We start from the raw sequence: 27,391 nt of genomic DNA, 5'->3' as shown, positions 1-27,391 counted from the left end.
AGAATAAAGTTAATGTTTTGGAATGGCCAAGTCAAAGTTAACCTTAATCCAACTGAAATGTTGTGGAAGGACCTGAAGCGAGCAGTTCATGTGAGGAAACCCATCAACATCCCAGAGTTGAAGCTGTTCTGTATGGAGGAATGGGCTAAAATTCCTCCAAGCCGGTGTGCAGGACTGATCAACAGTTACTGCAAACATTTAGTTGCAGTTATTGCTGCACAAGGGGGTCACACCAGATACTGAAAGCAAAGGTTCACATACTTTTGCCACTCACAGATATGTAATATTGCATCATTTTCCTCAATAAATAAATGACCAAGTATAATATTTTTGTCTCATTTGTTTAACTGGGTTCTCTTTATCTACTTTTAGGACTTGTGTGAAAATCTGATGATGTTTTAGGTCCTATTTGTTCAGAAATATAGAAAATTCTAAAGGGTTCACAAACTTTCAAGCACTACTGTAGCTACATCATAAACCCATAGTCAGGCATCACATGTGCTGTGAGACATGAACACGTAAACTTAGTTTAAGTTGATACCTGGGTAAACAATGAACATCGGGTTCAAAGAAGAAGAGCTTACCTTTTGTAAACTAGTGGGGTTTAACTGCGTCTTATCAATGATCTTCACAGCAACCTGAAAGATAAAGAGGTGTGAATTAGCAACATTTGGCAAAGGCTTGGGCTCATGTAGGATTATCTTGGCTGAGCAGTGATCAGAAAACAAAACAGACAGAGATATTAAAAAGAGAGAGAGCACAAGAGAGACAGAGATGAACAGGCAGACAAACAAGATAGAAGGAGACAGACAAAATGACAGACAGACAGAACACAGAGAAAACAGACAGAGGGATACAGAAAGAGACCCAAATAGACAAGCAAAATGGATAGTTCAGATCAGACTGATTTTAATGCAGTATTTTGTGAAGAATCTATCGCACATAATCAGTTAAGACCTGTTCGGTGTGACATTTGCTGTTTTAGTTTTGCGCTGATGCTTTGAGGCTACAGCGGCTGACAAGTAATGAAAGTGTGTAATGGAGGCCTCATTTAAAAGCTTTTCCATAAACAAATACTTTCACTCCAGCCACATCTAGTTATCTAGTTCTGTCAGACTTGATGTGGTTTAGAATACAGCATGACTGTAATCTAATCTATAAAAATAATAAACATTTCTCTGAGGCATCATGTGGGCTTAACACAGCCCGGCATCAATCCCTACAAGAACATTAGAGGCACAGACGAGTGACACAGACGCTCCAAAGACTGAGGGCAGAATTTTACCGGAGAGCTGGAAGCTATGCAGAATTGCAGATGATTACAGTGAAACTGTTAAGTTAAATTTGTAAACACCACTGCTGTTTTACAAAATACATTCATTCAGCTGGTAAGCACCTGGTCAAGGCTGTGGCAGATCCAGAGCTTATCTGAGGAACAGAGGAGGGAAGACATCCTGGATGAGACACCAGAGCAACATAGGGCACCATGCGCACACACTTTCATGCCCTCATACACACCAAGGGGCAATTTCGAGTAGCCAATCCACCTATTAAACTGAACTAAACTAAACTAAAGAAGCATCAAAAATCTTGCCTTACCAACTAAAAGTGGAAAAATTGAGTAATTTGGATCAATCTTCCAACTATGGTTTTCATTTAATAGTGAATTTGATCACAATATTGAGAATTTTGGCTTTTGGGTCACCTGTTCAGTTTACAGACACTATGGCTGGAGCAAAATGAAGGAGCTCAGAACACAGGAAAAATGATGCTTGCAGAGATGACTGCTACAGAGATGAGCCTAAAATGGTTTCTCTTATATTGTTGGATGCGAATTGATTCTGGATCATAGCCAACGGTACTGGCGGCTAAAATAAGAGCTGACAGGCGATGGGTCTTCTAGTGCATTCTACAGAAAGGTAGCATCATATTCCCTGTCTCTCACTGAAGACGCCTTACAGCAGTAAGCAACAGGAGAACAAATTTATTAAAAAAAAAAAAAACCACTCCACAATAAACGGCCAAATACCAGTCAACAATACATATATGTTATTTACCAGCTGGGAGGGCCGTATGGTGAAATACCGTGACCGAGGTCTTGAAAGTACTGAGCGAGGCCCTCTGGGCCGAGGTCAGTATTCAAGGCCGAGGTCACGGTATTTCACCATACGGACCGACCTTAAGCTGGTAAATAATGTATTAATTTTTTTCTTTACCAAATACTAACAGAAAACGAGAGCGCCCAAAAGGGAAAACCGAGCTGAGCCACCATTTTGAATCCTCATTCACGGCTGCAATGCAAATTGCTTCCTCCTCGGTATACAAGTGCACTTCCATGGCAGGAAAAAAAAAAACTACATTTTACCACCTATGTAGTCCCATATTTATACAAATAGGAGTCCTTCAGGATTCAGCCATGTTTTTGCTCGGTGTTAGCAAATTACAGGTTTTTAGCTTTCTCCTGAAATGTTCCATTTTATTTCTTCTTCCTCAGGGTAGTAAAACTCGCTTTCGCTGTGAACACTGTCATCGCTATCCATGCTGTAAAATTAATGCTATTCTCCTGAGAAATGCTGGCAAACATTTATAAGATTTTTGATAATCTTATAAATAAATCTTATTTTAAAAAAAGATAAATGTTGACAAAAAATGCTACCATGTTTGTTGTTGTGGTGAACGAGTGAGCTGCCAGAAGTCCATAACCGGGGTCCGTAACTGGGGTCCATATCGTAGGATACAGACCCACTTGCCAGCCAATCAGAGCGCAGGATTTGATGGAAACCGGATCGCGAAAAAAAAAATAAAGTGTTTATTAATATAACCAACTCAAAATTCTCTTGACCTATCATTAAGCCATTTAATGAATAAAACACTTGGGGGTATGTGACAAAAGGAAGATAATCAAAAAGGTGGTGTGATGTGCCCCTGCATACAACTGATTATTTTCAAACAGCAGTACATCCCAAATGTTACATTCCTCTTATACCACAGCAATTTACAGCAAGTATTTTTTTCTTATTTTTCCAACACTACGAGACTTTTTTTTTTTTTAAATTCCATTTATAGTTACAATAAAGTTTATCTAATCTAATCTAATTTAGTGTAGTGGAACATCCATGAAACAAAGTGAGATTCACCTGTGTTATAGAAGCTATTAACATTAAACATTATTCCCACCCCAGCCTTCCTTTGGTCCTCTCTGGCAAAACAAAACAAAAAAAAAAAGTTACTGAGAAACTGCAAAAAAAAAAAAAAAACTTTTCATGGCTGAAAAAAATAAAGTTACAATCTGTACCTCTGGCTATAAATCACTGATTCTGGAGACTCCTTACATAATTCCTCACAGAATGGGAGCATTATACTGTTAAATAACATTTTATTCCATTTATAACGTCAGATTATGCGACATTTTATTACGTCAGATTACGCGACAGATAACTCCCTGTGAGTTCGGTGTTATGAAAATGACGTTATCAGTAAAATCCTGTGATTTGTCTTGCAGCTGGAACTATTGTCAGAGCTGCTGTCATAAAAACTGCACCAACACTATCTGACCAATCAGAATCAAGAATTGTGCTTAGAGTGCGTTACAGATACATACGAACTACTGTAAGAAATACAGTAAGATCTAAAGACTGGATGGTTTGGAGGTCATCAGTTGTCTGGACGTGCAGATGTAACCAAATCAGGGTATTGAGTCACAGTATTGAGTCTTTAGTGGAACTGTGAATAACTACAAGATAAAACGACATCAATAACTGATCATATTTCTTACTTTACCACAAGTGTCTTTTTGATACTCATTGAAATCTCTCAAGCTGCAATTTCTCTACCTGGAAGACAAATTTTAACCATTTAGAATGAAAAATAGGCAGCTTGTACACAAAAAATAAAATGGTCATAACTCCCCCCCCATTTTCTGCCCAATTTGGTCTTGCTCATTCCCACCCACTAGCTAATGCTCCCTCTACCACATGAAAGCAAACAGGTACCTGTAGATTCCTCCACAAAACGGACGTTGCCGTTACAGAGGCGACTTGAAACGGTTCCTTATCAAGCCGGTGAACCCATTTCGTGACTGGGTCATTCTTTTCGCCTGATCGCTGGAAACTGAGGAGTTCGGATCTCTTCACCCAGGGGTTACGGTAATGCTTCCTCCAAAGTACATGAAACCATCCTCTGAATCTTTTTCAAACTGATGCTCATGCAGCATCACAGGGCAGCATAACACTTGTAGTAAACTGCTTTCTGTCCTACATGAACTCACAGACAACCGTGATTTCCGAGGGTCACTGTGAATGACGGAGAGCGTAAGCATACCATCCCACCAACCCAGACAGCATGGTCAATTTTGCTCCATTGTCTCAACAGTTCAGACTGGTGGAGGTGGTATAGTGGTGTGGGGAATGTTGTCTTGGCACACTTTGGGCCTGTTAATACCAATCAATCATCGCTTGAATGCCACAGCCTATTTGAGTATCGCTGCCAATCATGGCCATCTCTTCATGGTCACGATTAACCATCTTCAAATGGCTACTTCCAGCGTGATAATGCACCATGTCACAAAACAAAAGTTGTCTCAAACTGGTTTCATGAGCATGACAATGAGTTCATGGTTCCTCAGTGGCCTTCCTAGTCAGGAACTGTGTCATGCAATTATGTCAACATGGACCAGAATCTTACGGAATTGATGCCACGAAGAATTGAAGCTAGTCTGGCTAACGCGACTGCAAAGCTCTACGAGCTATTGGTCTGGCCAAGATATTAAGCCCAACCGTTTCCCAGAGCCCATGGTTGACCCGCCTCCCTGAAATGCCTCAGTTTGCTACTGGTCGAAGCCAGAAAAGGCTGTGACGAAGCTTAAACCAATCACATCACTCTTTCCTCTGACGTATGTGACGCGAAGGGGCTAACTGGTAGATTAAACTCTTACCGAAGCCGGTCGGGAGCAAGGCGAAAACGTCCTTCCTTTCAATAAATACCTCCAGGGCTGCTCTTTGCTCCGTTTTCAATGAGAACTTGCTCCATGTTCGTAATGTTTCTAGTGAATGAAGCGCTTCCGGCATAGATTCTGTAAACAATCTATGACTTCTGGTCGCAGTTCTACTAAGTCACTGCCTTGAACACGCCTCTACCCAGGGCCGTTGGAGATGCTCAAAGTTGATTGGTTCCTGATTTTTCGGGAGCTTGGAAGAGCTGTAGATAGCTTGCCTGGCCAGACTAAGCTCACAACAGGCCCTCATGTTGCGTCACGCTTAGGATGGGCGGACCCAGGCTAAATTGAAGCAGCTTTCTCAGTAAAGGGAGGCCCTATTCAGTATTAGTATAGTGTTACTAATAAAGCGCTCAGTGAGTGCATGTTGCAATGTCAACGCTTAAATCACAAACTATTTTCATAAAGCTAGTTGTGATAACATTCTCCAAACATTATTTCTAAAAATTACTGTGGTTATTTAACAGTATACAACTGGAGCTCTGATATTAGACGTGTCATGGCCCACTGCCTTATTTTATTTGGCTCGTACAAAGTTATGAAACTGCATTCAGTACACTACTCCCCCCCTCCTCATTTTCACTTTGCGTAATATGATGACTGATTCCAAGTCCTTCACTGTATACCTGCTCTTAGTTTCTCTCCCCCCTTTTCATCACCAGTGCAGCAAAAAAAAAAAAGGCGATCAGTGTGACGATGCTGCTAAAAGAAGTGGGAGATGTATGGAAGAGTGAGGAAGAAAATTTCCATCACCATTAAGACACAAATCTAAATATGGCAGCCAGACTCACAGCTTAAAGCTTGAGAATTTAAACCTGGCTCTCGCACAGAGAAAAAGTAAACCTTGCTCACCCTGCTGCCTGTTACTGGAGAAGTCGTCTTTGCCCAACAGTGTGTGCGCGCAAGTGAAGAGGTTAGGTATGGAGTGTTCAACTTAACCCCACCACCACCACACACACACACCTTTGTAAAGGTCCATTTATAATAAATCCTTGCTTACAAAGGTTCTGATAAGCAACTAATAAAGCCCAACAGCGGATCTGCTATTTGGACCGCAGTCTACAAACCTTAGTCTTTCTTTGCCCTCCTAATACCCTTGAATTGCCCTACATTCTGCTTTTTAATTGCCCAGATTATAGATGCAACCTATGTTACATAGATAAACACAACAGGTGCACAAATAATTAGAAATTAAGTAACTTTACAAGTTACGGCCATTCAGATGCTTCCTGGAGGACAGAGAACGATTTAAAAACAACAAAAAAAGAAAGCCAGAATGAAGAAAAACAAAAGTAGGCCTGTGCACACATTACCTCCCGTCCTGTTAAAATATGACGTGCTAGTTTGACTTTGGCGAAGTTGCCCTTGCCGATGGTTTTGAGTAGCCTGTAGTTGCCGATGTGAGGCTGGTCGTCTGTGATGGACGCCATGGAGTTGCGACATCGCGGCAGACTCTGCCTGCTGGCTGACTTAGCTGGAGGTGCTGGGGGATCGGGGTAGCCGTCCACGGATGTGTGCTGGAATGCAGAAGGTGGAAAGAGTCAGAAAACTACGGATATAAACTTAAAAGTTTATTTCACAAGAGTGGTTGAGAACTTCAAACAAACCAAACTTCAGTAATAAACCAACATGACATGTACACAGTTCATCGTAATACACAATAATCTCCCTCATTCATCCCCCCCCCCAAGCGCACTGCATGTTTTATAAAACATTTCTTATTACACATAGGTCAGTACCAATGATGTCATTAAAAAAAAAAAAAAATACAGATGTGTTGCAAATCCCTCGTTGCACCACCATGCCTCTGGTAAAATGGGCATGCAGCATACTGAAAACTCTTCTTCCTTCCAGGAAACGTGTTGCACATTTCCAAACATGTCACACATTTGGGATCACAGCCCAGACTATACACAAGCAGACAAAACTATGCAGCTTAAATCACTAAGAAAACGCTAAATGTAACTTCAAATCACCGACAGTCACCGTACACCTCTTTACAGTTTCGTCCAAACTGCCAGTGATTAATCACACTTATATTGAAGGATGCATCAAAAAAGGAACGATAAACCTCAGAAACTGGTAACTTTAGCAGTCTTGATGAAACCCTGCAGCTTGACTGCATTCTCAAGAAACCCCCTGATGTGACCGACACTGCAATAATTACCACAAAGACCATGACAGAAAACCTCAGACCTCGTTTAGACCCAACACCATCACTGTAGGTCTGATGGGATTTGGAAAGACCCATTTGCTTGAGGATGTGGTATAGGAAATTACAAGTTAAACCACATGAAAACCAGCTCTTCTTATACACACAATCACAATAAGTATACATTTGGAAGCATGAAGGTTTTATCAAAGCCTTAAAAACTACTGTTCATGACGTAGGTGCTCACGCTGGACGACTGTGAAAACCAAAGATAAACATCATTAAATGTCGCTAGTCATCCCGGACTCAAAAATGTTGACAACAAGGAAGAGCTGTGCTCCAGTTTTGTGCATGATTTAAAGGGGAACAGAGGGCAATATATAGAGTAAATATAACAATAAAACACACATTAACGAACCTTATTCAAGACTTACAAAAGTTTTTTGTTCTAAGGTTGGAAAGTTATAGTGTTTTGAAAGTAGCTCGAGCAAACTATTTCCGCAGTTTGAACAGCCCGCCATGATATTAATTTTATCCAATCAGAATGCACGTTCATTTTCTCTGCGTAACACTCATGACGTATGTATGTGCCCAGTTGTGTTGGCTCATTGAGGTTGGGAATAGCACGTGTGAAATACCTGTTTCTGCCTCTTGTGACGATTTCGCAAGTCCACGGGTGGCGCCTATCTCATTGCAGCAAATAAATTCTGCTGGACTCGTGAGCAACTCCACGTTACGTTTTCCGCACGAGCACCACGCCGTGTCACCTACACGCAGACGCTCTGCCCCACACTCGCCATGGTCAGCATCAGTCTCATCCTCGCCGTCATCCGAGCTTTCTTCTCTTATTTCATCACCGGAGTCGAGAGTACCTCTCCTAGGTTCAAACTGGTACCCTTCTAAGCCATAGCCTGCTTGCAGTGTGTCTTGCGGGATCTCTTCGTATGATTCGACAGAGCTGTCGCTTTCACTTGATGCGCCCGACGCCATGATTACACGCTTATCTCCTCTATTTCGGAGAGTTCCGCTAGTGCAGTGGGTAGCGCTGACGTCACGGTCTTTTAAAAATGGCGACTCTTGTGCGGTTTAGCGTATAAAGTATTATATTTACAATTACTAAGATATTTCGTTGTTTTCTAGTATATAAATCTGATAGAATACTTAAGAATACGTTACTTTGTCACATCAGCAACTGTATATATTATATTTGGTACCCCTTTAATGCATGGAAAGGTCACAGAAAAGGAAGCGCTGAAATACATGGACACAGAGTCCACAAAGATTTACAAAGAGAAGAATCACACTTGTTAACATTTGGGTGAAACAGCAAAGCTGGTAAGCTGACTTTAGCAGAACAAAAGTTTGTTTAAACTTGTTGATAGCTGTCACCTTGCAGCTTATCATATTGAAAGAAAATAAAGAAGCTAGCAAGACTCGGGTAATGCCTTTCAACAGGGGGACAGAACTCTACAGCTCATAGCCAAAACGTTTACCAATTTTTTTTTTTTTGGTTGAGCCTGCAAAGGTAATGCGCTACATAATACTCATTTCCCTTAACCTGTATTAATACACTTAACTATGGTCATTTTCACACTCGTGTTTTCCCAAACTTTTCCACAGGGATGTTTGAGTCCAAGTTTAGTAGGATTAGTGAAATGTAAATGCTGGTTTCAACTTAGTGATCCGATCCTCAGTCCTCTTGCAAACAGTGGTTCGTGTCAACCAAACCGCAGAACAATCTGCATCAGATGTGGAACCGATCCAAGAGCACAACGAAAAAGGCACGTCTCATGTCCGAGACTTATGAGCTATGAGTCTGCCCATAGACAAACCCAGAATCGGTCCTGAATGCAGGCTAGTATTTCGACCAAGTGTGAAAATGCCCTGATTAACTAACTAGCCGTGTGTTATTACGTTACCTTAAGCCCCTTTCATATAAGAAACGTATTCTAAGGAGCATGAAACTCCACGAGATGTGCAAAATGTGAGACCGGATATGATGTATAATTAATTCCAATTCCCAGCCATATCTGCCCATGTTTTCTTTCCTTGTTATGCATTTGCAGCCGGCTGCTTTAGAGCATAAGGCAATCTGAATATTTAGGTGTTCGTGGCGGCATTTCAATATCCCTGCGTTATCACTCCTCCTCGAAGGAAATGAAATCTTGTGATGAACTGAGGAGTCTTGTCGGCATTGAAAACAAGGTACAACGCTGTTGATTATGTTGGTTTGGCCACGTAGAGAGATGTGATGAAAGCAACTGGTTGAAACACGTCCAGCGCCTGGTGAATGGTTCGAAGGGTCATGGCTGCCCTTGGAAAACCTGGTGTCAAGTTGTTGAGCAAGATCTATGATCCAAAGGAATATCCAGTTGGCTTGCACAAGATCAGGTCGAATGGAGGAAAAGCATCAGATGACAGTCCAACCAATGCTTGCATGGACTAATAAAGGACTATGGACCCTTTTCACGTGACGTCACGACAAACGCGGCCGCCATTTTGGACGTGTACTACCAGTAGTTTACCACAGCCAACATTGAGGAACGGCAGCAAAGAAAGTGTTTATTTTCAGCAAGACTTCCATCATGCCACTATATTGTTGTGCACCTGGATGTAGTAACCATCAACAAACAAGGCAAGGGTTATCATTTTATCAGATCCCGGTAGATGCTGACCGACGGAGAAGATGGATAGCGGCATACTAATGCTTGTGTAGTGACCACTTTGTTGGAGGCAAGACGAATAAAATTAGCCAGAAAAGGCATTACATTGCTGTTAACATTCCATTCTAGTTTACTGTAATTATGATCTGGCAGCTATTTACACCGGATCCAGTGTAAATAGCTGCCGGAGCCAACGTCCGAGGTTCCGGAGCGCGCTCGCTCGCGGCCGGCCGGAGCGCGCTCCGGCAAGCTCGGACGTTGGCTCCGGCAGCTATTTACACTGGATCCGGTGTAAATAGCTGCCAGATCATAATTACAGTAAACTAGTAAATACAGTTTTCTGCATCTCGCTCCTTTTTCTTTTATGTTTGTCGCCTTCCTCGCATTCAAACCGATTCGAGCCGAAGTCCACTACATGTCCAAAATGGCGGTTGCGTTTACGAAGGTCACGTGACTGAAAAGGGTCTATAAAGATGATGATGATCGTTTACATCACCACCAGCAACATCATGACCAGTCACAACACGTTAACCCAATGGTTCCAATTCCGACTGGAGCCATGGCAAAAGATTATCGTTCATGTTACAAGGTCACCAGGGGACAGATTAATGTTTCAACTTTATCGTTTTGATCCCATTCCCAGATGACACCATTACAGCAAAACAGTGATAAATAAATGAGTTTCAGCAGGAGTGTAAATGGGGTATTAACTACCACATTTTAGCTGCTGAGCTAGCTAATAAATTTATGATTTGTTCATCAGACTGATGACCCGTGTTAACTGAAGGTGCTTTTGCTATTTGTTTTCCCACACAAAACCAAGAACAGCAGGCTATGCTAAGCTTCTATTCATATTGCATTGTTACATGGATCACAGTATACAATGTCCAATTAAAAATATATTGATGAGTCAGGAGTTTGTCCTCAAACAGTTTGGGGGAAACACATTACTTGGGTATCGTGCGCCTTCTTACACCATGAAACCAACACCATCCGATTTGTGTGCAAATTGAACTAAAACTACAGAATGTAATTCAGGACAAACGACAAAAAACTCTCCAAAAAGTTCATTACAGCCCTAAAGTTCTGCGCCATAACGGGTCAAAAAACGAAGCACGTCACGCCCTTGAAAACGCCTGTGTAAAAATACAGTACAAGCAGCGAGCCATATCTTACCTTGACCTTTAACATATTCCTGTTTGCCAGCACTAGTCCTTCAGAACTTCTCTCTGCTCAAGCTGTGTTCCCGCTCATGCTTGCATGGCCCCTTAAGCCCTAGCAACCGAGGGCTCGCTAACAATAGTGCTCAAGTAAAAAAGCCCTCTCTCTCCCTCTGTGTCAGTCAGTCATGGTGGCACTCAGCACTCAGTCAGCAAAGAACGCACTGTTCACCGTGACTTCCTGCATGGCCTTTTCTCCTCCAGCATGACAGCAATGGAGCCTGGGCTTTCAAAAATAGCCAATGGTTATTCTAACGTGCAGTGTGAGAAATCCAGACAGAAACCCCTAACTCTACGGCATGATGAGGTTCCTATTGAGTCGAGTTTTGGTGAATCCCTGATTTATCATTTCTCTGCCTCAAAACAGTAGCCTAAAATTCACTAACCATAAATATGATCGAAGGAAACAATAGGCTATTTCTCCAGCTAACACAGCAAGACAAACCAGATAACCAGCACTAGCATGTGAGAATCACGGCAAATAAAACATGCCTTTGCTTTTTGTGAGAGTCGCAAATAAATAAAATATTAATTGGCCGAGCTTGCAAGGCTTCAGATTTCACTCGATTGGATTTGTGCGTTGTTCAGTAAATGCAACACCGCCAATTTAGCGACTTCCTGCATGCCACAGTCCGGCACACTAACAGAAGTCTGTAGGACAATTTCAGTAGGACAGACACAGAAGCTAGAGCATAAAACAACTTCCTCCTCCTCTGTAAGCCTCCACGCACCTCTCTCCACACCATAGCCCTCCCAGTGTGCCTTGCATCACACCACAGGCTGGAAGATATCACCCAATAAAAAGCCCATCCATCCACCCCAGTCGATAAACGGGCTCTTCCCCTGAAGCCTGGAGGTTAGATAGAGGGCACAGCTGCTGGCTCAGTGCCATCGCTGTAACCCTTTTCTTGTGTGATCACACGCAAGCTAGAAGTATCAGCCAATTTTTCAAGGTCAGGTTAAGGTCAAGCTTCCCGGAAACTTTCCAAAGCTCCAACGCTCACTTTTGTCCCTTGAATGAAAAGCTATTTTTGGTAGTAGGTTGCAATCAAAGTTCAGGACACAAAAAATGTGGGAATCCATCCTTCACAGCAAAGAAGCAATCGGTACAGGAATGCCATCCACGCTAGGAAGGAACCTGGCTTCGAGGGCTCACAAACTTAACACAATAATGATAACTCCCAGGTTCTTATTTCAGTCAGCAGAGAACTGACGTCATTCATGTTCTTCAAAAGACACACAGAGCTTGAATCTGAGAGACATGGATACTTTTGGTTAATCTGCCATTCAGTTTGGTTTGGTTTCAACTTGCACACTGCAAAAAACTGAATTTGAGGAGAAAATTCCTTAATACTAGTGAAATTATCTTGCTGCATGGACATAATTTTACTTGGCAAGACATCTTGGAATAAGTTTGTTACAATCTAGAACTAGTTTTAATAATCTCAGAGTTGGCGTCTTGTATTCTTCTACACTGCAAAAATTATATCTTAAGTTAAAATATCTCGAATATAGTTGAAACGATCGAGCATTTCCTATTAGAAGAATATAAGACACCAACTCTGAGATTATTAAAACTAGTTCTAGATTGTAACAAACTTATTACAAGATGTCTTGCCAAGTAAAATTATGTCCATGCAGCAAGATAATTTCACTAGTATTAAGGAATTTTCTCCTCAAATTCAGTTTTCCGCAGTGTACATAATTAAATGTACCAAAAAGAAAGGAAACAAAAGAAAGAAACCAAAGAAAGAAAGAACTCATTGAGTGATGAAGACTGAAAACATACACTCTTTACATCACAGCCTGGATGAATTCTTGAGAAAGTGTGGACTCAATTTGTATAACAGCTTGGACAGTAGTTCTGGCTGTAACACGAACAAGTGTTAAAGTGCATATTCTGGACCAATTTCTTTTTGTTTTTTTAATATGAAAAGTATGTCCCTTTACACACTCATCCAGAAGGGTAATTTTGCACAAGACCATCTGTCTACAGCAGAAAAAAAATTAAATAAAACGCATCTGGAAAAATCCGAAGGGAGTCTGGAGCCAGATTCGTGACTAGGGCTGCATACCGGTACTGTGTACCGGTACTGTACCGGGAAAATCGATTCGGTACAGGTCCAAAATACCGGCTCATGAAGTACCGGTACTGTACCGATATAAATTTACACCAAGTATATGCTTATTTTGTGACTGAAGATGCATAAATCCTACCACAAAGACAAAAATTTAGCACTGGAAAAGACGTAAAATGCCGTGCTGAAACTTGAAATCAGAGCCATCTTTGATTTGAGATCCTCTCACCACAGTCTCACGAGACATTGCGAGAGCTTGGCTGATCCAGCGTTCTGATTGGTCAAAAAGACTCAAAAGCAGGTCAGCCATTTTTCCTTTGCTGGCATTGGCAGCCTTTGTTGCTTTGTGTAATTTTGCCGTGCAAGTTAAAGGCTGCGGACTGTGCGGAGTGAATTTGTTTTGTCATGCCACGTGGGAAGACCAGTAAGGTCTGGGATCATGTAACAAAGCTTTCAGGGGGCCAGAACGCAAGTTGTCTCGCTGTGACTGAGAAGTGAGGTAGGAAACCTAGTTATGTTCGGTTTTCTTTGAATAAAGATACTGACAAGTTGTCAAAAGTTTATTAATGTTTCTGTCATTATTGAAGAAGTTCAGAAGAACACGTTAATTTGTCAAATTGTTCAGGTACAGGTCCGGACCTGTATCTAAACCTCTGTACCGGTACCTGATGTTACGTTTAGGTACGCAGCCCTATTTGTGACGTTACCTGCGGAAGCGCCAGCAGGCTGCGCGAGCTTTGCACGGTTTCAGTGCACAGCCTGTGTAGACCAAGCGCTCCCATTTCTCTCTCATTGTCCGGTCTTTTGGGAAACGATGAGTACTAATCCCATCAAGATTGGTATTGTTACACCCTCCTACGATGCATCTGTTAACCATTTTAATAATTACGCGATAACATTGAAGAAATCTGCAGAAAACCACCAGGTCGTTTTCTCATAAACAAACCAGCGCTGACGTAGGATTCAGAGGGAGGCGTCCCGCACGTGACGTCACGAAAATCAATGTTTGCCGGGAAATCCAAATGGCAAGTTTTTTCAGAGGTGGACCAATTCGCCTCAAATGGCTTGATTTCATCTGAATTTTTCTGGTATTGCGCAAAGTAACAAAATTGCACAAAATGCAAAAATGTGACAGATATTTGACCAAAGTTTAATATAAAATAGGAGAATTACATTGATCTTGCTCCTGAATTTACCCGTGATATGCACTTTAATGTCCTCGTTCTAATATGTTATCGTTCCTCGTAGCAGCTCATAAGCGTCATACAATCTAAGCCTAATAATAAACTGATAATTTTTTTAAACAAAGATAACTGTATAATGATTGATGTTTGTTGCAATCACCTCATTTTGCAAAGTATTTAGTTAGGAGGCATTTATTTAACATTTATGGAAGGAGTCTCGAGTGTCAGTGCTTTGTAACCTTTTCCAGAATGGGCAAGTCTTCAGGACAGAGGAGTTTATGCTTTCTGGTTTCTTGGTAAAATGACGAGATGTTTGAGAGAGACAGAGAGAGCGCGAGACACAGACATGCTGGTGAGGGAATTACTGTGGACTTCAACAAAAGAAAGACTGTTCTAAAATAAGGGACAACAGAAATTCACTTGTTTTATGGACGTTGCACAAAATTAAATTAAACTAGAAACAGTTCAAATGTGTATCATTCATTAAAGTGCTGATGACACGTTTTTGACATCTTTGGCGATGTTTTATAACATAAAAAGTAATTCCCGATGATCCATATATTAATTTACGAAGGTGCCTATTTTACAAGTTATGATAAAAAAACGCGGCTATTTGGGCAATTTTGACGGGGCTGCAGCACCCAGGAGACGGAGGAGGAGCTATATGACGTCAGCAAAAGAACCTTCCTCCTAACTTACCAGTTTGTTGTTGATGCGACAGGTGTTCAGTTTGTCATTATCAGTATTATTATTATACATACATACATATATATATACATATATATGAGCCCTGTGATGACCTGGCGACTTGTCCAGGGTGTACCCCGCCTTTCGCCCGTAGTCAGCTGGGATAGGCTCCAGCTTGCCTGCGACCCTGTAGAAGGATAAAGCGGCTAGAGATAATGAGATTTTATATATATATATATATATATATATATATATATATATATATATATATATATATATATATACACATATATATATATACATACACACACACTTTATATTATATATGAGTGATTCCACGCTTATGGGTACTGAAATGGGGACATGAACTTATTCACCTAAAACCATTTCTTTTTTACCATCAGGTCACAAAACATGTAATCTTTAATGAATGATATGTTAAAAGATAACTTTAATTTTCTGAGATGTAATAAAAACATATTTATATGCCAAAGTCAAGCCTATGAGTTCCAAAATGATGTGTTACATTACTTCTGTTACGATTGTCCATCTCGCGTCTGTTACAAATTAATTACAATCTAGCTATATACCATGTTAATCTTATTGAAAGAATGTGTATGTTTATTCTACTACACATGTTTATTAATTATATTTGCTAAAACATCACCTTCCTATGTTTCAAAAAGTAATTCTACATTGTTAAAATTGAGAATATATATGTCCACAACACTTGTGTTACGTTCTGACTTTGGCATATAAATATGTTTTTATTACATCTCAGAAAATTAAAGTTATCTTTTAACATATCATTCATTAAAGATTACATGTTTTGTGACCTGATGGTAAAAAAAAGAAATGGTTTTAGGTGAATTTTTAAAAATAAGTTCATGTCCCCATTTCAGTACCCATAAGCGTGGAATCACTCATATATATATATATATATATATAAGTTATTATGCCTTCGCGTTGTGTTGCCGGCTTTTGCTCCAAAACCCACAAGGATGGGGTAAGTTTATTCAAGTTTCCCAGAGATCCCAAGCTGCATGCGAAGTGGGTGAAGCAAGTCAGGCGCACTCGTGACAAGTGGGAGCCCTCACCAACATCCGTCCTGTGCTCTGAACACTTCGATTTGGATTGTTTTGACACCCTTCCCAGCTTAGAAGAATCTCTTGGGTGTTCAGTTCAGCACAAACGTGTGTTACTACCATCAGCAGTGCCTACACAGTGTTGCCAGATTGGGATTTTTCCCGCCCAGTTGAGTGGTTTCAAGTGCATTTTGGTGGGTTTTGAACATATTTTGGGCTGGAAAACGTCAGCAGTATCTGGCAACAGATACTGCTGACGTTTTCCAGCCCAAAATATGTTCAAAACCCACCAAAATGCACTTGAAACCACTCAACTGGGCGGGAAAAATCCCAATCTGGCAACACTGCCAGTGTTCCGGAGGGGGTCTACTAGTAGCTATGCCGGATCCAAAGACAGTCCTCCTGTCAGAACATGTGTTGTGAAACGACATAAGATAAAGGTACGTAGAGCTATAGATTCTACATGATAATCATAAATGTAATCATAAAGTCGGCGTGATATCAGTCATGTATTTGCTTGTGAAAGCTTGCGGCTTTCATGTAACTGCCGCCTAGCAACAAGAGGCAAAGGGTAAAGAGGGTAGGCTATCATAGATTCTATTCAGAAGATCAACACAATTCTAGACTCCCAGAAGAGGAACAGCTAGCACTAGAGAGTTCACCGGCATTTTCATGCGCCATTTCCATTGAGTAGAACCAGAGTAGAACAGCCAGTGAACCTCAGCGTGTTCTCCCGCTGACGTCACAACATGGCCGCGAGCCACGGACCCAGTTTTCTTGCGCTGTGCAATTAAAAGTTGGATATTTGCGTAACAACAGCTTCTTTTCACGTAATTATAACAGAAATCTAACATGTTTGCCATGTTGTATAGTTTATTTAAGAAATTGCATAGAGTCATGTTCGTGTCATCAGCCCTTTAAAGGTAGACTACCTTTCAAATTTTTCAAGTGTAGGTCATAAAAAGAATTTTCCCCGACACCCAATTATTTTTGTTTAGTGGACCAAAAGCTATTGAATTCAAATCAAAGACTTCCAATTTTATTATTATTTTTTAAATAGAACAATTAATGAATTTAGAGCCACGTGGCCCTAAATTCTCCGCTATTTTTTCCTGCTTCACCATGACCCAACTCAAGATACTACGTCATGCATCACATGGCGGGCTTTCCCCGTTCGCACAAGGCATTGTGGGATACAAATTTGAAACAGGAGAGAAAAATGAAGGACGCGAATAAAACGTGAAAGACCGACTACAGTAATGGAAAGCGAGAAGAAAAGACATCATGTTGTGAAGGAAAGGAAATGCAAGACCAAACTAATAAATATCGGCGGTCAGCGAGCACCTCGGTGTGATCAGCTGTTCGTTTAGCGACAGAATGATGTAACCGTCAGTGTACGGTCAAGGTAAACCTGTAGATAGCAGTAATGCAACACTGTGGATGCCAGCTGCCATAAAACCCAAAAGGAGGAAGGTAAACCTGCGCATGTGCACACGGACTTCCTCTGTCTGCTTGCCTGCGTGACGCGAGTGATTTCATGCCCATTATTTGCTTAGGAATCCCCTGAAATTAAATAACTTCCCAGCCACAGAATGGCCTGATATTTTGTGACATATAACAGAAATAAACACCTCTCACAATGACCAAATTTCAGAGGGAACTAAATTTCACCGATTTTATGAAATCGAAAGGCCATCTAACTTTAATAAATGGAACACTGTAGTCACTATGGTATAAAAGGAATGACACACTCAACTAGAGACGACGGTTTTCCGCGATCGCGCTAAACGGACGGAAAACACAGAATCCAGTATTTGAAACGGAATGTCCAAAAAGTTTATTTGCACAAATTAAAACTCAATATTTTGTATCAAAAAGCCATTATGGTGTCGGACTTCGTCTTTAACTTTGTTGGGGGATTTCCCAGGCTCGCCCATAGCGTGTATAAATCGCGTGTGCCTATTGGCCATTTGGTATCTGAGCTGGGTGTCCTAGCCAATAGCTTCGCTGCTCTCAGACAGAGACCGGTATTTATGTTGTCGTACTGAAGTGAACAAAAATGGTGACCGGACCAGCATTTAAATGTGTGAAACAATCAGTGCCTGTACTGACAGTAAATGCATCATCAAGAGTGAATCAATTTCCTGATGAACTATATGAAAACAGTATTTTATTTTCCAAATACTGTCAACATTCAATAGATTATGTGTGCCTTGACACGATAAAAGACCACTTGAAAAGTCAGAAACACCGTGTCAGATGTAGATGTCGAAAGATCATTTTCCGAATACAAACATATCCTGAATGATAGAAGAGAAAACCTAACGGAGAAAACCACAAAACAGTTACTTGTGTTATTTCATAATGGTGATGTAGAAGGAAGATTCCAGAGGTGTAATATGGACTAGGTCACTAAGTTTAGGTCTACAGAGAAAGTGACCTTGGGAGTTCTGGGAGCATGTATCAATATAATGTATGTTGGAGTCTTTAGACTGGAATATTATTACCTCTCCCAGGACAGCGTCCACCTAGTCTGGTTAACACCAGACCATATCACAAGTGAAATATGGTCTGGAATCCGCCTATTGAATTTCTCGTAGGGAAGGTGTGGTTTATGATTGTCAACGGCTGTTTATTGGACGTTGCGAATGTCTATCATTTGCCGTATACGTAGCCCATGGCCAATCATGGCAGTTGTACCCGGTGACGTAGTTAGAGCGACGAAGAAGACGAAGAGGCGAAGAAGAGAAGGAAAGAGAAGGCAAAACAAAAATAGGAAAACAATGGCACCGAACGATTACTGCCGTTTGTGCAAGACAAAGCTTGATCAAAAGTTTGGTTCGTATCGCTCGCCGCCATGTTAAATGTGATCTGTAAACAGTCCCAAATAAACTACAAGCTTCCGTTTGTCGAGTAGTACGCGTCACCGTCTTTCCACCCCTCCCCACTCTCTGATTGGCTCCCTAACTCAGGCGAGCCTTTAGACCATAGTTTCCATGCTGTCTTTTCAGATCGGAATGATTGTGCAAAGCAGCATGGGATTTCCCAGGCTAGCGTCCACCAGGAGGCGAGGTATTGTTTTCAGTGGGGTTTCTTTGGATTTTTTTTTTTTTTATTTTGTTAGCAACATTACGGGAAAACAGCTGGACCAATCTTCACGAAACTTTCAGGATAGGTGGGCATTGGTCTCAAATAGAACTGCTAACATTTTGAGGGTCATCCGGTCAAGGTCACCAAAAAGGTAAAAATCTTATTTTTCGCCATATCTTCCTTCATATTCATCATATTTACTTCAAACAAATCCAAAATGTTCATCTTTCAATTCTGCTTCCAGTGACATGCTACATGATGGGGTATCTCTCATAGTTTTCTTAGCGGTTGGGGGTCAAATGTCAGGGGACAAGGTGACAGGTTTTCAGAGGCTCATAACTGGGAAACGGTTCAAGATAGAAAGATACTTTAATATTATCGACATATAGGAAGTCATATATGGGCTTTCATTTGGCACCATGACCTTTGACCATGAGTGACCCTGAAAGCTCAAACTCAACGTCACGGGTTTTCAGAGGCTCAACTTTAAAATGGTTAATGATAGCCAGATGTTTACCATTATCAGAATATCAGAAGTCCCATATGGGCTTTCAGTTGCCACCATGACCTCTGACCTTGAATGGCTTTGAAATGTCAAACTCAAGGTCATGGGTTTTCATCGGACTAACCTGACAGCTGATGATTGAGAAATATTACCATTATCAACATATAGGTAGTCCCATATGGGCTTTCATTTAGCAGCATGAATGATGACCTTGAAATGTCAAACCGAGGGTGAGGTTTGTTTTGCCTGGCAACACTTATTCTTTTACTACTCACTTAAATTAGTTGCAGATACTCAGTTTATGATACTCTTCGGTCAACATGTGCCAATACAATGTTATTTTACTAGTCATTTAGATTACTTACAATTAGTTCAACTCTTCATATTCTTTCTTTTGTGGAAAATTTAAGAAACTTAATCATTTTTAAGTGACAAATTTGTTAAATATATTTTATTCATTTCCTGTAATATTACTCTAAACTCCTAAAGTTGAGTGACTTGAGTGAAGTTGAGTCCAAACAGTTGGTGGCATCTGTAAAGGGGGACAACAGACAAAATGTCGTTTTATAATTGTTAAAGCTTTAAAGTGCATATCACGGGTAAATTCAGGAGCAAGATCAATGTAATTCTCCCATTTTATATTAAACTTTGGTCAAATATCTGCCACATTTTGCATTTTGTGCAATTTTTTTACCTTGCACAATACCAGAAAAATTCAGTTGAAATCAAGCCATTTGAGGCGAATTGGTCCGCCTCTGAAAAAACTTGGCATTTGGATTTCCCGGCAAACATTGATTTTCGTGACGTCACGTGCGGGACGCCTCCCTCTGAATCCTACGTCAGCGCTGGTTTGTTTATGAGAAAACGACCTGGTGGTTTTCTGCAAATTTCTTCAACATTATCGCGTAATTATTAAAATGGTTAACAGATGCATCGTAGGAGGGTGTAGCAACATTACATTCTTCATCCAAAGGTGAAGTAACATTGCGCTCAGTTGACAATTCCATATTTCAATGCAAAATCGCGAGCTGCTAAACTTGGTCTACACAGGCTGTGCACTGAAACCGTGCAAAGCTCGCGCAGTCCGCTGGCGCTTCCACAGGTGACGTCACGAATCAAGCTCCAGACTCCCTTGGGATTTTTCCAGATGCGTTTTGTTATTTTATTTTTTTTGTGCTGTAGACAGATGGCCTTGTGCAAAATTACCTTCTGGATGAGTGTGTAAAGGGACATACTTTCATATTTAAAAAAAAACAAAAACAAATTTGGTCCATGATATGCACTTTAAAACTAACAAAGAGACAAATTTTCATATCATGAGAAGTTCATCAAAACAACGCTTTGAAAATAAATAAATTTAGAAAAATCTTTGTACTGAAGTAGAAAATAAGTACTCTGTCTGCTGAATTTTTGAATGTGCCAATTTACGAATTCTGATCATTTTTATGAATTCAGCATTAATTAAACTTTACAAATATAAATCAAAATGTAATTTACAAGTGTATTTCTTTGTTTTATATCTACCACAAGCCCTGTGATGACCTGGCGACTTGTCCAGGGTGTACCCCACCTTTCGCCCGTAGTCAGCTGGGATAGGCTCCAGCTTGCCTGCGACCCTGTAGAACAGGATAAAGTGGCTAGAGATAATGAGATGAGATATCTACCACATATACATAAAGTGTTTTAAAGCAGTCCTAAGTCCTTAAAATTTGTGTGTCATACAGGAAACCCTGAAACAGGTGTTGAAATGGAATTTAGTAAAACTGAAATGGAAAGATCCTGAATTACAACATGGAAAATCGTTGTCTCTACACTCAACCATGCTGTTCTACAAAAATAATGTGACTAGTGAAAAGTAAAGTAATCTAAATGACTAGCAAAATAACACCGTATTAGCACATGTTGACTGAAGAGCATCATCACACCACCCAAGCATTAATTATTTTTCATGCTTTTCTGTCAGTTAAGCACAAATGTAAGCAACCTGAAGTTCGGCGAAACGCTATGACAACTTTGACTGGAACCATGTTCTGTGGCCTTACGGAAGCCAAAAAAAAGAGCTTTTTGGCAATAAACACTAAAGGTGTGTTTGGTGTAAAAAGAAGGATGGCTGTGATGAAAAGAACCTGATCCCAGCTGTCAAACATGGTGGAAGTTCTGTGATGTTTTGGGGCTGTTTTTCCTCCAAAGGCCCGAGAGACCTTGTTAGGGTGCATGACATCATGGGCTCCATGAAATACCAGGACATTTTAAATCAAGATCTGGCTACCTCTGCCAGGAAACTAAAACTGGGTCATCACTGGATGTTCCAGCAGGACAATGATCTGAAGCACATGTCCAAATCAACACAAAAATAGTTATCTGACCACAGAATCAAGCTTCTGCCATGGCCATCTCAGTCCCCTGACCTGAACCCCATTGAAAACCTGTGGGGTGAGCTGAAGAGGAGAGAGCACAGGAGAGGGGTGAGGACCCTGGATGATCTGGAGAGATTGTGTAAAGAGGAACGGTCTCATTCCCTGCTCTGTAGCCCCAACTTTATAAAAATGTTATAGGAGAAACTCAGTGCTGTTTTACTGGCAAAGGGAGGGTGTACAAAGTATTAAATGCAGGGGTACCAATAATAGTGGCACATGTGTTTTTGTTCAAGTCAAGTCAAGTTTATTTCTACAGCACTTTTAACAATAGACATTGTTGCAAAGCAGCTTTACAGAATTTGAATGACTTTAAAATGGAGTTAATTTTATCCCCAATCTATCCCCAATGAGCAGCCTGCGGTGACGGTGGCAAGGAAAAACTCCCTCAGACGACATGAGGAAGAAACCTCGAGAGGAACCAGACTCAAACAGGAACCCATCCTCATTTGGGCAACAACAGACAACATGACTAGAACATTAACAGTTTTAACATGAAGACAGTTTCATTGATGTTATAAACTCTTCACTGATGGAAACTTGAGTGCAAAACTGTTCATGACAACTTTAGCAAGTCAACTGTAGTCCTCAGCCATAAAAGCATTACTATACAGTAAGTGTCCAGAGCATCTTCCAGGCGTGACTTTCAACTGTCCATATGGGGCCGTCCTCCACAGGAGCGATGTGATGAGACTCACATCAGGATGGATCCAGCAGAAGAGGTCAGCATCTCGATCTCAGGATTGACAAGTTTTGTTGAAAGTTATTATTTCTTGATTAAAAAGGGATTTGTTTTTCCCCTGAATAAAATTTATTTGAGGCGGCACGGTGGTGTAGTGGTTAGCACTGTCGCCTCACAGCAAGAAGGTCCTGGGTTCGAGCCCCATGGCCGGCGAGGGCCTTTCTGTGCGGAGTTTGCATGTTCTCCCCGTGTCCGCGTGGGTTTCCTCCGGGTGCTCCGGTTTCCCCCACAGTCCAAAGACATGCAGGTTAGGTTAACTGGTGACTCTAAATTGACCGTAGGTGTGAATGTGAGTGTGAATGGTTGTCTATGTGTCAGCCCTGTGATGACCTGGCGACTTGTCCAGGGTGTACCCCGCCTTTCGCCCGTAGTCAGCTGGGATAGGCTCCAGCTTGCCTGTGACCCTGTAGAACAGGATAAAGCGGCTACAGATAACGAGATGAGATGATAAAATTTATTTCAATTAAAGGTTGGCTTTTTCTCATTTTTTCAGTGTGAGAAGCTGCGACTTCACCAAAAGGTGGATTTTTTTTTTTAACCCTTTTTACTCATCATTACCAAGGGGGGCCTCTGTAACTAGTAAAGCCTTTTGTTCATGAAGTCCAACATTTACTTCCTCTTTTGATTTGTCATTCCACATATCATATTACACATTCTGCAGTTTAACAGCTCAGAACAGAGAGCACCTCATGCAGATGGTTCTTTCTGTCCACACCAGAGTGTAACTGCTGTGTGGAGCCAGGATTTGATTCAAATGGAATCAACGCTGCTTATGTGAAAGTGCCCTTAAAAATTTCAACCCCATTTGACAGGAGAGCTCAGACAACCAGGATTTGTTCCCCCAGAAGCATTAGAAGCAACACTCTAGGAAACATCATCCTGAGTTGTCTGACTGTGGCAAAACTCCCAGTCCAGGATCCGAGGCATGACTCAGCTAGATATCGGATGATCCAAATTCACCAAATGCTGCTCAGAAACTCCAAAGTTATCAGAGAGATGAGCAAAGGCAAAAAGTTAACTTCAAGCAAACTTCCAAATACAAAACCCTTTAGGAGTTCCCGTAAGTAAAAGAAAGTCATGCCATTATAGATAACAGCATGAATATTTCTTGCCATCATTACACACGTGGTTAGCCAGCTAGCAAGCAGACCGATTAGGTCAACATATAAGCAGCTAGTTACAATGTTTGCTCACTCAACAATACAGTCAGAATGAGTTTTCTGCCTCATTAGCATCACTGCCGGTGGTGTTTTGGTGCAATAAATCTAAGCAGGAGCTGGTCGATAGCTATCAAGAAGAAGAAACCTTTGTCACATGCACACTTCAAGCACAGTGACATTCATCCTCTGCATTTAATCCATCTGAAGCAGTGAACACACGCGCACACCCAGAGCAGGGGCTTCAAAGTTTGGGAGAGTAGCAGGGTACAAATAATTTACAGCAGGGTGCAAAATGGTAAAATGTCTGCCAGCGGCAGACATAATGCACGGGAGGGAGGGAGGGATGGATGGATGGATGGAGATATGCAAGTATGAATTTTTCATGGGGCGGGATGGTTTGGAACAGGTCATCTAAAATTGGGATAACATTTACCCGGGACGGGTATTTGAGGCGGGTCGTCTAGCTTAAGCTTGATTAGCGTTGTTACGCATGCCAGTGTTTCCCACAGAAATTTTGGAGACTATGGGGGAGGTGCGGGGGTTGTTTAAAATTGAGTGATATGTTAAATATTCAGTTATTACTGAAAAACTATTGATTAAAAAAAACAGACACTGAGAAATGGTCCTATAAACAACTTTACCAATATAAAAGATTACCAGGACTACAAAAATGCAGAAAAATAGGCTTTACTTATCCAAATGCTCCTGTTGGTTCAAAAGTTAAAGTGCATAGAACCTCACAGCACAACATGAAGTTACCTTAAAATATAATATAAATGCCTCAACTTTCATGTAAGAAAAAAAACTATTAATACTAGTACTGTGTGCAGGCAGTCTCTCCTGAAGACTAAATTAAACAATAATTATAAACTAATAAAATAAATGGCTCAGGCTTCATAGAAGAAAAAAACAATTTGAACAGAATCTCACAGTATGATGCTGAAGCTGCCTAAACAATGGAAAATAAAATACCATTTTGGCAAAAACGTTGGCATCCATTAATTTCTTGTATTAAGTAAAAAAATATGTTGCCAGATACTGCTGACGTTTTACAGCCCAACATATGTTCAAAACCCGCCAAAATGCACTTAAAACCGCCTAAATTGGGTGGGAAAACGCGCAATCTGGCAACACAAGCGGCAGTAATGGCTGCACTCGTGTCGAGGATGTAAACACAATCCGGCAACACAGGCGGCAGTAATGGCTGCACTCGTGTCGAGGATGTAAACACAGTTGACGCGGCAACGGACATACATGACATAGTGGATGTAATTTACGTTCACAACTTTTTTTGCTGTCAGAAATATTTAATATTAAATTTTGTGACTCGACTGACAATAGCCGGCGGCATAACCAGCCATAGCCGACGTTTTGAGACCACTGTCAGAGCAGTGGGCAGCCATACTATAGTGCCCGGGGAGCAGTCAGGGGTTAAGTACCTTGCTCAAGGGCACCTCAGCCAAGGCCGCCCCATGTTAACCTAACTGCATGTCTTTGAACTGTGGGGGAAACCGGAGCACGCAGAGGAAACCAACGCAGACACGGGGAGAACATGCAAACTCCACACAGAAAGGCCCTCGCTGGCAGCTGGGCTCGAGCCCAGAACCTTCTTGCTGTGAGGCAACAGTGCTAACCACTGTTGCCACCCAAATGAAGTAGGTTAGTGGATTAGGTTTTTAGCCTGCGTTTTCCCACTTTTCATGAATCCCACCCACACAGCAAGTTACAGTAGTGTAACTTAAAAAAAGTAAAATAAAATATTTGAATCATCATATCATGCAGTGGCATCCATAACCAGCCATAGATTTAATATTCAAATCCAATATGACCACTCATATGAAATGTGGTGCTTTTTTTTTGTTTAATAGATATAAAGTACATAAAATCTTCATTGCGAAGGCAGGGTCATTTAAACCCCTCCCCCCACCACACACACACCTTTTCCAGGAAAGCAGCATTCAAGTCATGCAAAATGTGCTGGCACCGATACGGAGCTCAGTCGAGACCATGCTCATTTACTCCTAAAATGCTCCAGTGGCATTTGATACCACATGAAACTATAGGGGTGTTCACACGGCAACTTTTGCTCCGGTGTAGCACCGGGGCTGGCCCGGTAGAGCGTTCACACGGTACAAAGTTATACCGGTGTAGCCCCTGAAAGCTGCTTAAACCGGTGCAAATCTAACCCTGCTCGGGAGGTGGTTTAAGAAATTTACTCCGGAGTAAATGCTAGTTTGCGGGGCAGCACCGATATAAAATGGGACGTCTGAACGCTACGGGGTAGACTCGCTACGTGTGAGGAGAGTTGATTACATACGGGCATTGCATAATTTGCATCCTGGTATTTTGCGCTTCCAAAATGGCGAATATCAACAACAACAGAACTGCGTGTCTTCCAGTGTTGCCAGATTGGGCGGTTTTAAGTGCATTTTGGCGGATTTGAACATATTTTGGGCTGGAAAACGTCAGCAGTATCTGGCAACACTGGTGTCTTCATCCACATTGTTTTCCCAGCGCTTGGTGATGCCATGACAACCGGGAAAAGGAAGTACATTTTCACGCATGCGCATACTTCATTTCCGCATTATTACTACCGTATAGCACGGTCGCAAAAACTGCCATGTGAACGCAAGTGGGACTGCACCGGTGCTAACAAGCTTCTCTCTAGTAAGCAGGTTTGTGACGTGTGAACGCTCCACAAAATTTACACCGGTGTAAGATATAACGCAACAAAATACATTGGTGCAGCATCGATGCAAATATGTGCCGTGTGAACACCCCTTAAGTGACGTAAAACTATTATACGCCATCATGCCAAGGAGAAAACACCATGAGATGACAGCAATCTGGACACATTTCATGATCAATGATAATCGAAGCCAAGCAAATTACAAATTGCTCTCTGTGAAAATATTAAGAGGAACCACAGCATCTTCCTATAATAACCTGGTTTAAAAAAAAAAAAAGTCTCATACTGTTTAAACAGTATCTTTAGACACTGTGTGTGTACACACACACACACACAGTGAGGAATTACAAGATGAATGTCCAGAGCTGTATCTCCAGCCAGGCTTCTGTTGCAGTTTTGTGTAAAATAGAGGCAATATTTAAAAAATTTCGACACAGCACAATTGCGAATGGGCTGCATTTCAATTGAGTGATATATGATTAAAGCTTGGTATTCTCCTCTCATGACAGCTCTTACAGAGCGTGGGGTTTTCAGGAAAATAGCGTTTCTATTTGTCCTGTCATGTGACTTAAACGCGAAAACTGCTTACATTTCAATTTTGCAAACACACTGCTTCATGGAATCATCTGAAAAATTACTTCATGACCATATATATTTTTTAACCATATTTGATAGCGGGCGGCACGGTGGTGTAGTGGTTAGCGCTGTCGCCTCACAGTAAGAAGGTCC

General features: G+C 41.2%; 1 protein-coding gene across 1 annotated transcript in view; it reads right to left on the bottom strand.

Annotated features, from left to right (window-relative positions):
- mark1 (MAP/microtubule affinity-regulating kinase 1) overlaps positions 1–27,391 on the bottom strand; it is a 106,507-nt gene that overhangs the window by 48,905 nt on the left and 30,211 nt on the right. Inside the window, exons 2-3 of the mRNA XM_060941499.1 lie at positions 6,307–6,510; positions 585–638 (exon numbers count right to left, since the gene is read on the bottom strand). Of these exons, the coding sequence (XP_060797482.1) occupies positions 585–638; positions 6,307–6,510 (258 nt within the window). The remainder of the gene's footprint in view (positions 1–584; positions 639–6,306; positions 6,511–27,391) is intronic.

Source organism: Neoarius graeffei, chromosome 15 (genome assembly GCF_027579695.1).
Source record: "Neoarius graeffei isolate fNeoGra1 chromosome 15, fNeoGra1.pri, whole genome shotgun sequence".
NCBI classification, from domain to species: domain Eukaryota; kingdom Metazoa; phylum Chordata; class Actinopteri; order Siluriformes; family Ariidae; genus Neoarius; species Neoarius graeffei.
The sequence above is the reverse complement of the archived record's forward strand: the minus strand, read 5'-3'. Positions and strand labels throughout refer to the sequence as shown.